Raw genomic sequence first — 12,661 nt, forward strand, 5'->3', positions numbered from 1 at the left:
CCGGGGCCGAAGGGACTCCGCTGGCCGGCACAGGTCCGCGCATGCGCGGGAGCGTCAGCGACTGCTGACGTCATCCCCGCACATGCGCAGGGTGGGGTTCACCTTTGCGTCGGCCATCGCGGAGGCCTACATGGCCGGCGTGTAGGAAAAGAGTGCCCCCATTGCACATGCCCGCCTGCGGACCGGTGGGCCCCAATCACGGGCCAGACACCATGGGGGCACTCCCTGGGGCCAGATCGCCCACCGCCCCCCTGCCCCCAGGACCCCGCCCTCGCCGCCAGGTCCTGCCAGTAAGGGACCTAGTCCAATTTACGCCGGCGGGACCTGCATAGAACGAGCAAGACTTCGGCCTATCGTGGGTCGGAGAATCGCCAGGGGGGCCGCTGTGAGCGGTCACCGACCAGCGCGGCGCGATTCCCGCCCCTGCCGAAACTCCGGCGCCAGAGAGGTCGGCAGCTGGCGGGGGCGGGATTCACTCCCCCCCCTCGGCGATTCTCCGACCCGGCAGGGATTGTCGGAGAATCCCACCCTAGATGTCTCACTATCAGGACCTATATAAATAGCTTTCCCGTTCTTTCTGAAGGCATGTGTATCAGGAGTGCAGAGAGAACAGACATAGGATAGCTAGAGAGAGAAGATATTAGTTATCAAAGCATTGTATTGTATCATTTAATTAGTTATCTTTACAATTGTTTCTTTGTTTTACTCATTGAGTATTAAGTAAAACAAACTCACAAAATTCATTTATATTACTCAATGAATTAGTTTTTCTTTATAAGAAGACTACTGCTCATTTCAAGAACTCAGCTGGTTCAAAAGAGTAACATATGTATGACACAAAGTAATATTGCAATTCCCAAAAGTGACTCAATTCCCTTGATCTCCCTGGAGATTGGATCAAGGGCGGTGCATCAGCTTTGTTGCCGGAAATCAGCCCCCCACCACCCTCATTTAATTCTGTCCCATAGTCATTCAGCAACAGTATCAGAAAGCCGCAGATTGTAATAGGAAAACAGTGACCTTAATCAGGGAGATTTCCTGCTACTACTGAAAAAAAAGGTCCAAAGTGGGCTGGTATATGTGTATTTATTTTTTGAACAGGTCAGATCCAGAAGTTAAATTAAGTTACTTTAATCATATTCAGTCTTCTATAAGGTTCAGCTACAATGGAAAAAAGGCAGCTCACAAACCAAACCAAATCACACCTTGTCCAGCATTACCTCAGTCCCCCTTCAGTGTGATTAAAGCTTGAAGATATAGAATTCAGACACTGAGATCTGGTCCAGGTCATAAGGGAGTTTAATTATTACAATCCTAGGTTCCACTATCCTGCTAGCAGAGATAAAGAATTACAATCAGCTTCTGTGAAAATGTGAGCAAACAGGCCAGTCAAGGGAGTGACTATTGCCACTGAATCGAAGCAGTGAAGTGTGACAGACCCAAAATCCAAACAGGCACATTTAATCACATTCTATTCACCATAATTAACTCTTGAGGAGTAATTCTCAATTTCCTCCGAAGATGACCTTCATGGGGCGGATGAAAAGTGATTGGGTTGTAGATGAGGCGAATGGATGGTCTGTTTTGTCGGGTTATTGCCCAGTTCTTGAACATGAAAATTAGCATCCTATTCACGTGTGACCTACTTGCTATCTGTGACATACTGCAGGGGGAAGGGCAGGGTGAACATTCTGGATGACTGGTGCTGCCTGTCTTCCATCGTCTCCACCAATGCTTCGTACACTTGGAGCTTCTGGACTTTGGTTGGCAGATGGCATCACCAATTGTGTTTCTTGCCCATTAGTCACTTCCAGCAAAACTGCAACCCTTGGCTTACAAAAATGACCTCTGGTCCCCCAATTTTGCAAGTAAATCCAAGAGCAAATCACTGAAGATGCTGGAAAGCTGAAATCAAAGCAAAAAGTACTGAAGCACTCAGCAGATCTTGCAGCATCCGTGGAGAGAGATACAGAGCTCATGGGCGATTTGGAACTGGAGAAAGAATGGGAAAATCTTTCAAAAAGTGTGTCAGCCTGGCTTCCTGCAAGTTCCCACAACTTCCCACTATTTTCCCAAAGGCGGGCTGGATGTGCTGGCCACAAACCTTCCAGCAGCAGTGTGATGCCAATTAAGGAAGGACCAGTTAATCGGAATTTTCATTGTGCGATAGCTGTTTGTCGGGAGTGAACAGGGCCCTCGCTGTGTGCGCAGCTCCTCACGTCATAAAAGAGAACACAGCGGGAGGTCAGAGCACTAGTCTCAGACTTGGCAAACTCCTGTTTGAAGGAGTGGAAATGCCTTATGCAGCAGACCTGCAGGCAAATGCAGTCATTTGGAGGTGCTACCCCTGCGATGATTAGGACCTTTATTTATGGCACATCAGTCCCCCTATACGAGGAGTACCTCCATCTTGTGATGCACGCCTACTCTCTCCTCTGCCTACACAGTGCTTACTTTTCTCAGTGAGGCTGATGGCTGCCTCTCCCTCTGGCCTCTCCAATTGATATCCCACGCCCATGTGCTGACCACAATCCCCAGTAACGCGGTGAACACGTGGCTGTGAAATTCAGCAATGGGATGCGAAAGTGGTCATGACATTGGATTCCTGATGCCCAGGGGGAAATTCAGCCAGGTATTTCAAGTCAGTGACCCTTTGTCATCTGTTTCTTATTGCAAAGGTCAATGTCTGTACTAGCTTTCCCAGTGAAACCGTGTTTGACCTTGCAGTTTAGTGCAGCTCAACAAGATTAGCACCTCTTTTTCATTGGCTTGCCCACCAGGTGGAAGGTTGAAAATAGTAAAAAATGTTAAGTTTTGTGAGGGCCACGAAGAATCCAGCACAAGTTGAAGGATAGAAAGAAATAACATTTATTTACAATAACATATATATATATGCACACAACAGCAGCAGCAACTTCCCTTGCTGCTCACTCTCCTCTAGCTAGTTCCAAACTGGCCAGCTTTATTTATGCAGAGAATCTGCAAATGATTTCTCCGCCCCCTCATTGTGGATGCTCATACTCCCAAAGGATTGTGGGATTGCCATTAGTCTCCAGCCAGTGGTAAGCAGGCAGGTTATAACATCCCTCCCCCCCCCCCCCCCCCCCCCCAAAGTCCAAGGAATCCACCGAAGACCCTGGCGAAAGAGGGCGTTGGACTCGTTTCGCCTCAGGCGCAGGATCGGGCGGCGTGTGATGAGACAGAAAACGGACCTTCTGTGATGAAAGGCGTAACGGTTGTACATCCACGGCCCGTGGGCCCAAGGATTCCCCCTCTGAGGCGTCCTGTGTCTCCATCTCGGAGTCGGAGTCCGCTGCCTCCATCATCTCGGTGTCTCTATCTCCACGCGGTTCTGCAATGACCTGCACAGGCTTTCATTGCGGCACCATAGGAATATTGTGAGGAATACTTTCCACTGTGTCTGGTCTCTAAGGCTGTACAAATGAGCTCCGGGGTCGAGGAATCTTTGGAAGGGATGGGCTTGTGGACCGAACGTGGTCTACATGCTTGCGCTGGAGACGACCCTGGGCTGCATCTGGTAAAAGATAGGGCCCGTTTGGCGAAAGATTACGCCAGAGACCCACTGGGCACCACCAGCAAAATTCCGAACGAACACAGGGTCACCAGGCGCAAACTGCCGAATCGGCCAATGTCGAGAAAAACCATGTCCCTGCTGTTCTTGTGTGTGGCGTATTATTGCGCCAATGTCCGGGGAAACCATGCGAAGGCAGGTGCGAAGTCTCAGGCCCATTAGGGGTTCTGCGGCAGCTACCCCAGTCACCGCATGTGGGGTGGTCCTATATGAAAACAAAAAACGAGCCAGTCTCGTGTCCATCGACCCGAAAGACTGCTTCTTTAGGCCCCTTTTGAATGTCTGCACTGAGCGCTCCGCCAACCCATTGGAAGCCGGGTGGTATGGGGCAGTGCGGATGCGGCATATGCCGTTCATCTTCATGATCCTCGCAAACTCCTCACTTGTGAATGGAGTGCCATTGTCCGTGACCAGCACCTCGGGGAGGCCATGCGTACTGAAAGATAAACGCATCTTCTCGATTGTTGCGCAGGACGTTGTGCCTACCATCTTATGCACTGCTAGCCATTTAGACTGGGCATCGATTAATAGAAGGAACATGGATCCTTGCAAAGGGCCGGCGAAATCCGCATGCAAGCACGCCCAAGGCTGCCCTGGCCATTCCCAATGATGTAGGGGCGCGGCCGGCGGAAGCTTCTGATGCTCCTGGCAAATGGAGCAGTTTTAGGCCACCTTCTCAATGTCGGTGTCGAGGCCTGGCCACCAGACATAATTCCAGGCCAACGTTTTCATTTTGGTCACACCTGGATGCCCATTGTGCAAGTCCCTTAGTATCAGCTCCTGTCCTTTTTCCAGGACAGTCACACGCGTCCCCCACAAGAGGATACCATCTTCCACGCTAAATTCTGACAGCTTGGAGGAAAATGCCCGCAACTCGCCTGGGAGCGGTCTTTGCTGCCCACCATACAGGACTATGTGCCGAACCTTTGACAGGGCTGGCTCCGTCTGGGTCCACTCATGGATCTGTGATGCCGTGACAGGCAAGGTGTCCATAACATTTAGGGTTGCAACCACCTCACCAGTCGTAGGGGTCGACATGGGGCCGGTCGATAAAGGCAATCGGCTCAGTGTGTCGGCATTTGCTATCTGGGTTCCTGGCTTGTGCTCCAGAGAATACTCGTCGGCTGCGAGCAACAAAGCCCAGCGCTGGATCCATGTGGAAGCAATGGGTGGTATTGGCTTATTCTCTAGGAAAAGTCCCAGTTGAGGCTTATGATCAGTCATGATAGTGAAGTGGCAGCCATACACGTTCTGGTGGAAGCGTTTCACCGCAAAGACCACCGCCAGGCCCTCCTTCTCGATCTGCGCGTACTTTTTGTCCGCTGCCGTCAATGTGCGGGAGGCGAAAGCTATCGGCCGCTCGGCCCCATTCTCCATCTTCTGTGACAGGATGGCCCCAATACCATACGGGGATCCATCACATTTGATGAGCAAAGGCTTTCCAGGATCATAGTGGGTTAGTAACCCAGACGACGACAATTGTTCTTTTACCCACCGGAAAGCGGTTTCTTGCGGCTGACCCCAAACCCAGGTGTGCTTCTTCTTTAGCAGAAGGTGCAACGGGGCCAGCGTAGTTGCCAGATTGGGGCGGAACTTCCCAGAATAGTTTACGAGGCCGAGAAAAGAACGAAGATGCGAAGTGCCAGTCGGGGCGGGGCCTGTTGAATTGCGCGCACCTTCTCTGCGATGGGGTGCAAACCTTCGCAGTCCACCCGATAACCGACGTAGACTACTTCCTTCATCTGAAAGGCGCACTTTGTATGACATAAACGGACTGCAGCCTCTGAAAACGTCTAAGGACAGCCTCCAAAATTTCCAAATGTTCCTGCTCCGACGTCCCTGTAATCAAAACATCATCTAAGTAGACAGCAACACGCGGTAAACCTCTCAAAATGCCCTCCATGACGCATTGTAAGAAAGTGCAGGCTGAGGATACTCCAAAGGGCAACCGTGTATATTCATACAGGCCCCGGTGTATATTAATCGTTACATATGGCCGGGAGGCAGGGTCCAGCTCCAACTGTACATAGGCGTGACTCATATCTAATTTAGTGTACGAGAGTCCGCCTGCAAGCTTCGCATAGAGATCCTCTATGCGATGCATTGGATATCGGTCGAGTCGGGAAGCTGTATTCACTGTAAGTTTATCGTCGCCACACAAGCAAACTGTGGCATCTGGCCTTTATTACAGGTACAATTGGTGCTGCCCAGTCAGTGAAACGGACGGGCCTGATAATACCCAAAGTCTCCAAACGAGTGATCTCCCCTTCTACCTTCGCGAGCAAGCCGTAAGGCGCGCGTGGCTCCTGGTTCGACTTGGATACGGGATATGGCCCCTTTTGTTTTCCCCAAACCGGACTGGAATACATCTGGGAATCGTCCTAGCACCTCAGTCAACCCTCCAGAAACTGTTTGGAGGAAGTCCTGCCACTGCAGCCGCAAATGGCGTGCACCTCCATTCCCTGCACTCTCCGTTCTGCGCTCTCTCGGGACAATACTATTTGAATGGCCTGTTGAAAAGTCAATGTTGGCTCAGCTAACATTGACTCTCTGAGTGGCCGCATTGTTAATATTGCAAACCAAACGGTTGCGTAACATTTCTGACAAGGTCTCACCATAGTCACAGCACTCTGCAATCCTGCGTACCCTGGATAGAAACTCTGCAAGGGATTCTCCTGGGGTCCTCTCAGCGGTATTAAACCGGTAACATTGGACTATCATGGACGGGGTTGGATTAAAATGTTGCCCCACTAAGTTCACAAGTTCATCAAATGTTTTGGTGTCCAGTGCAGATGGGTACATAAGGCTCCTAATCACCCCAAAAGTATGTGGGCCTCAGGCGGTGAGCAATATGACCACCTGGCGCTCGTTTTTAGTGATGTTGTTTGCCCGGAAATAGTAACGCATCCGTTGTGCGTACTGGTTCCAGCTTTCCAGTGCAGCATCAAAAATGTCCATACAGAGGCATGGTGTAATAGAAAACAACTTCCAACCTGTATCCAACAAAAATCCAGGGAGGTAGCTTCAGCAGTGCAGACAGCTATTCACTTTAACCCTCGTCGCCAGTTTGGGGGGCCACAAAGATCCAGCACAAGTTGAAGGATAGAACGAAATAATGTTTATTTACAATAACATATATATATATATATATACACAACAGCAGCAACTTCCCTTGCTGCCTACTCTCCTCTAGCCGGTTCAAAACTGGCCAGCTTTATTTATGCAGGGAATCTGCTAATGATTTCTCCACCCTCTCATTGGGGAAGCTCATACTCCCAAAGGATTGTGGGATTGCCATTAGTCCCCAGCCAGTGGTAAGCAGGCAGGTTATAACATCAAGCAAATTGACTTTGGTACTCCCAAAAACATTCAATGGCTCACAATTCGTCCTGTATGCACACAGGGAACAATTTCTCCGGTCTCTTACCATCACAAGTAGGCAATGGGTGATTCCACCAGTGGTTCTTCTCACACATCAGAGGTTCGTCGTGGCTCATTGTGTAACCAGATTCGCAGCTGAATGCGACAGTAGAGCCTATTGCAAAGTCCTGCCCATATCGATAGCCATTCACTGGGATCCCCGGATCCATGCAGGAATATGTATCCACTGTGACACCTGCAAAAAACAGAAGGAAAATATAAAAGAATCACACCAAAAAACAAGATGCTTATCTAAAACTGAACATTTTGTTTCATTATATTCACAACAGCTGTTCTATAGACAGTTGGTTGCTTCCATTGTAACATTTTGTAATGTTAAAAACTCAGCTCTATTTAAACAAATCTAAATGACGCACAAGCTCAATTAAGATGCTACAAGAAGACAAGCGGTGCTTACTCTCATAATGAATCTTGAAACCAATGTTGGAGCGGCTATTATCAGTTGTAAAGAGAAGGTAAAGGTAGTTGGTGCTGCTAAAAAGAAATTGAGGAACTTGTGTGCCATTGAAAGAGCCAAGAATTGAGGACAAAAGGTTTGGTCCATCGTGAATTTCCAGAACGTCATAATTAACTTCAGTCTGAAACCTGTGGGTAGAGAAATTTTAATTCATATGCAAATCGATACTAAATGGTCAAACAAGTTTAACTGCAGCATAATTACAAGTCAATCACTCATCAGGTATCACTTAATCAATGATGCAAAACAAAATAATGATCAAGTTTCAGAAAATGATGATCATAAGTAGTTAATTATAAATTGAGCAAAGCAATACACCAATCCTTCTGTTTAGTTAAGCAGGATATATATGTCCAAAGAGCACACAAGTCATTAAAATATTGCTTTTATCTTTGCAAAACATACAAATTGATAAATAATGAAAGAACTGTTTTATAGATGCTGATGAAGACGCAGTACCAAATATGTTTATTTAAGATCAAAACTGAGCACTTTCCATAATAACAAGGTTGCACCATTTAAACCATCCCCGGAAGCACAAATAATTGGTTTATCACTTCAAATAGTTACTCAAAAACAAAATAAGAGAAAAGCTGTGAGATCACCTTTCAAATGTTATTTTGATTGAATGTCCTGGTTCAGCTTCAATTACCCACTCACAATTCTGGGAATCTTTATAATATCCAGGCCAGCCTGGTGATAGGATTACTCCATTTGGAGAAGAGAAATGGCCGCCACAAGGAGCTAAAGAAAGGAATATATTTACACATTAACATATACATACCAATCTCCAGGCAAATATGTAAAAAAGTATCCAACATTACTTTGCCATGGGAGAAAAAAAAAGTGATTTTGATATTCTCATATCAATTTTACGAGTGGAAACAGTGTGCCCCATTGTACACATCATTAATTCTATTCAGAATGCATTTTTGTACAATCAAACAAATTGTATGAATATGACAATATTGCAATTAGCACTTCCCTATTGCAAATTAACCAATTGAAATTAACACATATTCCTCAATCAGAACATGTGGCGTAATATTTTCTATCTATTGTGCTACCACAATGAGAATTAGAGACGTTTAAAGGATTATAAGAACAGGAATAGGCTATTCTACCCCTCAATTCTACACCACCATTCAATTAAATTATGGCTCCTTTTCAATTCAATCCTATTTATCCATCTTTGCCTTCATACTTGTACCCACAAAGATTTTTTTTTAACCCATCTCAGTCTTGAAGTTCTCAGATCATCCAGTATTCACATTTTTTGTGGAGTGAGTTCCAGAAATCTGTAGTAATCTCTGTATGTGCATATATATAAGGGGTTAATGGGTAATCAGGAGAATCAGGAGAGGACAGCGTGAAGCAGACTGATAAGCTTGAGGAGATACTTGTCAGGAAGGAAGATGTGTTGCGCGTTTTGAAAAACTTGAGGATAGACAAGTCCCCTGGGTCTGACGGGATATATCCAAGGATTCTATGGGAAGCAAGAAATGAAATTGCAGAGCCGTTGGCAATGATCTTTTCGTCCTCGCTGTCAACAGGGGTGGTACCAGAGGATTGGAGAGTGGCGAATGTCGTGCCCCTGTTCAAAAAAGGGAATAGGGATAACCCTGGGAATTACAGGCCAGTTAGTCTTACTTCGGTGGTAGGCAAAGTAATGGAAAGGGTACTGAGGGATAGGATTTCTGAGCATCTGGAAAGGCATTGCTTGATTAGGGATAGTCAGCATGGATTTGTGAGGGGTAGGTCTTGCCTTACAAGTCTTATTGAATTCTTTGAGGAGGTGACCAAGCATGTGGATGAAGGTAAAGCAGTGGATGTAGTGTACATGGATTTTAGTAAGGCATTTGATAAGGTTCCCCATGGTAGGCTTATGCAGAAAGTAAGGAGGCATGGGATAGTGGGAAATTTGGCCAGTTGGATAACAAACTGGCTAACCGATAGAAGACAGAGAGTGGTGGTGGATGGCAAATATTCAGCCTGGAGCCCAGTTATCAGTGGCGTACCGCAGGGATCAGTTCTGGGTCCTCTGCTGTTTGTGATTTTCATTAACGACTTGGATGAGGGAGTTGAAGGGTGGGTCAGTAAATTTGCAGATGATACGAAGATTGGTGGAGTTGTGGATAGTGAGGAGGGCTGTTGTCGGCTTCAAAGAGACATAGATAGAATGCAGAGCTGGGCTGAGAAGTGGCAGATGGAGTTTAATCCTGACAAGTGTGAGGTTGTCCATTTTTGGAAGGACAAATATGAATGCGGAATACAGGGTTAATGGTAGGGTTCTTGGCAATGTGGAGGAGCAGAGAGATCTTGGGGTCTATGTTCATAGTTCTTTGAAAGTTGCCACTCAAGTGGATAGAGCTGTGAAGAAGGCCTATGGTGTGCTAGCGTTCATTAGCAGAGGGATTGAATTTAAGAGCCGTGAGGTGATGATGCAGCTGTACAAAACCTTGGTCAGGCCACATTTGGAGTACTGTGTGCAGTTCTGGTCACCTCATTTTAGGAAGGATGTGGAAGCTTTGGAAAAGGTGCAAAGGAGATTTACCAGGATGTTGCCTGGAATGGAGAGTAGGTCATACGAGGAAAGGTTGAGGGTGCTAGGCCTTTTCTCATTAGAGCGGAGAAGGATGAGGGGCGACTTGATAGAGGTTTATAAGATGATCAGGGGAATAGATAGAGTAGACAGTCAGAGACTTTTTCCCCGGGTGGAACACACCATTACAAGGGGACATAAATTTAAGATAAATGGTGGAAGATATAGAGGGGATGTCAGAGGTAGGTTCTTTACCCAGAGAGTAGCGGGGGCATGGAATGCACTGCCTGTGGTAGTAGTTGAGTCGGAAAATTTATGGACCTTCAAGCAGCTATTGGATAGGTAATTGGATTAGGGTGGAATAAGGGAGTGTAGGTTAACTTCTTAAGGGCAGCACGGTAGCATTGTGGATAGCACAATTGCTTCACAGCTCCAGGGTCCCAAGTTCGATTTCGACTTGGGTCACTGTCTGTGTGGAGTCTGCACATCCTCCCTGTGACTGCGTGGGTTTCCTCCGGGTACTCCGGTTTCCTCCCACAGTCCAAAGATGTGCAGGTTGGGTGGATTGGCCATGAAAAATTGTCCAAAATTCTATGATTAACCTAGGACAAAAGTTTGGCGCAACATCGTGGGCCGAAGGGCCTGTTCTGTGCTGTATTTCTCTATAAATCACTAGAGGGTAGTACCAACAGGCGTACAAAAGCAACCTCATTCTGCTCCTCTCGCTCTTTTGGGTGTACTGTGACGAGAAAGCAGGAGTGTAGATTAGTTCAGAGTGTTAGTGTAGTTAAACATAGTTACTGTATTTAGATCTTGGTAACTTTATTACTAGTATTAATATTAAAGTAAAGAACTCACAAAATTATTGGTTTAGTTATCAATAAATCTTTTGTTATTACTGGACGACTTTGAGTCTTTCTCATCAAAATTCAGAAAACCTCATCAACAACAGTATTGAATAAAATATATTACATTCAGTAGTATAACATAGCATACTACAAGTGTAATAAAACAAAATCCACTACATTTCATCTGTTAAATTGATGACTGATATTGTTTCTAAATGGCTACCTCTAATTTCAGGATTATGCGTTCCCCCAACAGTTGAGATACCTCCTCTGAATCTACTCCATTGAATCTCTTCATCATATCAAGTAGGAAAACATCAAAAGGCATTTCATCTCAGCATCAAATAAAGGGTTGTTTCAAACCACATAAAGACATATTATGTCAGATAAAGAGAAATGTTTTAACAAGAATCTTCAAGGTGAAAGTCAGAGATACAGAGAGGTTTATGGGGGGAATTTCAGAGTAGGGTCTTGACAGTCAAAATACATCACCAGTGGGGTGGAGCAATTAAAATGAGTGATTCTCAAGTAGTCAGAATTGGAGTTGTGCAGATATCTTGGAGTTATATGGAGGGAGGAAAAATAGTAAAGGGAACAACAGTGTTCTCTGCATAAGAGAGTGTTGACCCTGATGGGTAGAGCCATTGCCATGGGGAATGAACCAGGGAACGGCAGACTCCCAAGCTATTATTTAGTTGAGAAACGCAGCAGGCATGCGCAATTTGTCTGCATAGGACAGGGCCCTATGTGAATAAACGTAGCTTCCAGCACGAGTAGGTGGAGCACATTGTGAGCCCGACTGATAATTAATCTGAAATTGTTTTTTGGTGCAATTCTTGGTACAATCAGGATGGTTTAGCAAGTGTTGTCCAATCACAAAATTCCACCTAATGTTGGAAACAATGGCCAGGATTTTCCGGTCCCCCAATGGTGGGTTTTCTGGCGCAAGTGGTGGCTCGCTATTGGCCACCAACGGGATCTTCTGATCCTGCCGAAGTCATTGAACATTTGCATTGTTTGTCGATGTGCCACTGGGGAACCTGCAATGGGGAGTTCACTTTCGGCATAATCAAAAGATCCCATTGGCGGGAAGTTCTGGAAAACTACTTATGTTTTGAGTTGTGCAAGTGAGAGCTGTATGGGAATGGTCTTTTCCTGTTATGAACAGCCAAAGAAATGTGTCAATTGATAGCGGGCCATAACTTCCTTGGAGTGGCAATTAATGGTGGATTGCCACGCCATGCCGACTTATTCTTAAGCACCTGTCTTGCCCTACCTTCCTGACTCATGCCAGTTGATAGTCCAGAAACAAAGCACATCCCCGGCTCCAGCAGCAAAGTGTAAACGGAACAGAGCCAATCAGGACTGGCTGCCGTAAAGCAATTGGGTTTAAAAGTAGCATTGAAAGGGAGAAGGTATGTTTCTAATGTGGGGATGGCATTTGGATATCGGTGGGGGAGTACATACATCAAGGGTAGAGGGCAGTTGGACATTGGGTGGGTGGGGGTTTCCGACATCAGTGGGGGATAGTCAGACATCATGAAGGAATACGAAATGGGGTGGGAAATTGGACATCAGAGGAAGGGTGGTGGTGGGTGGGTTGGTGACATGAGAGTGGGCCGGGTTGGATCAGTGGGGGTGGTTGTCGAAGGGTGGTCAGGCTGGTGTGTGTTCGGCCTGGTTAGGCCAAGGGGGGCGGGGGGGTGGAAATCAGGTTGGGAGGGTCGAGTAGGAAATCTTGTGCAGGGGGAAATCCAATACAGGTCTCGGTCTGGGTCTTT

At 46.5% G+C, this 12,661-nt stretch overlaps 1 protein-coding gene across 1 annotated transcript in view; it reads right to left on the reverse strand.

Annotated features, from left to right (window-relative positions):
* Positions 1-12,661, reverse strand: part of csmd3b (CUB and Sushi multiple domains 3b) — a 2,394,280-nt gene that overhangs the window by 554,139 nt on the left and 1,827,480 nt on the right. The window contains exons 21-23 of the mRNA XM_038809755.1: positions 8,096-8,234; positions 7,431-7,618; positions 7,020-7,208 (exon numbers count right to left, since the gene is read on the reverse strand). Of these exons, the coding sequence (XP_038665683.1) occupies positions 7,020-7,208; positions 7,431-7,618; positions 8,096-8,234 (516 nt within the window). The remainder of the gene's footprint in view (positions 1-7,019; positions 7,209-7,430; positions 7,619-8,095; positions 8,235-12,661) is intronic.

The sequence above is a fragment of the Scyliorhinus canicula genome, chromosome 10 (assembly GCF_902713615.1).
Source record: "Scyliorhinus canicula chromosome 10, sScyCan1.1, whole genome shotgun sequence".
NCBI lineage: Eukaryota > Metazoa > Chordata > Chondrichthyes > Carcharhiniformes > Scyliorhinidae > Scyliorhinus > Scyliorhinus canicula.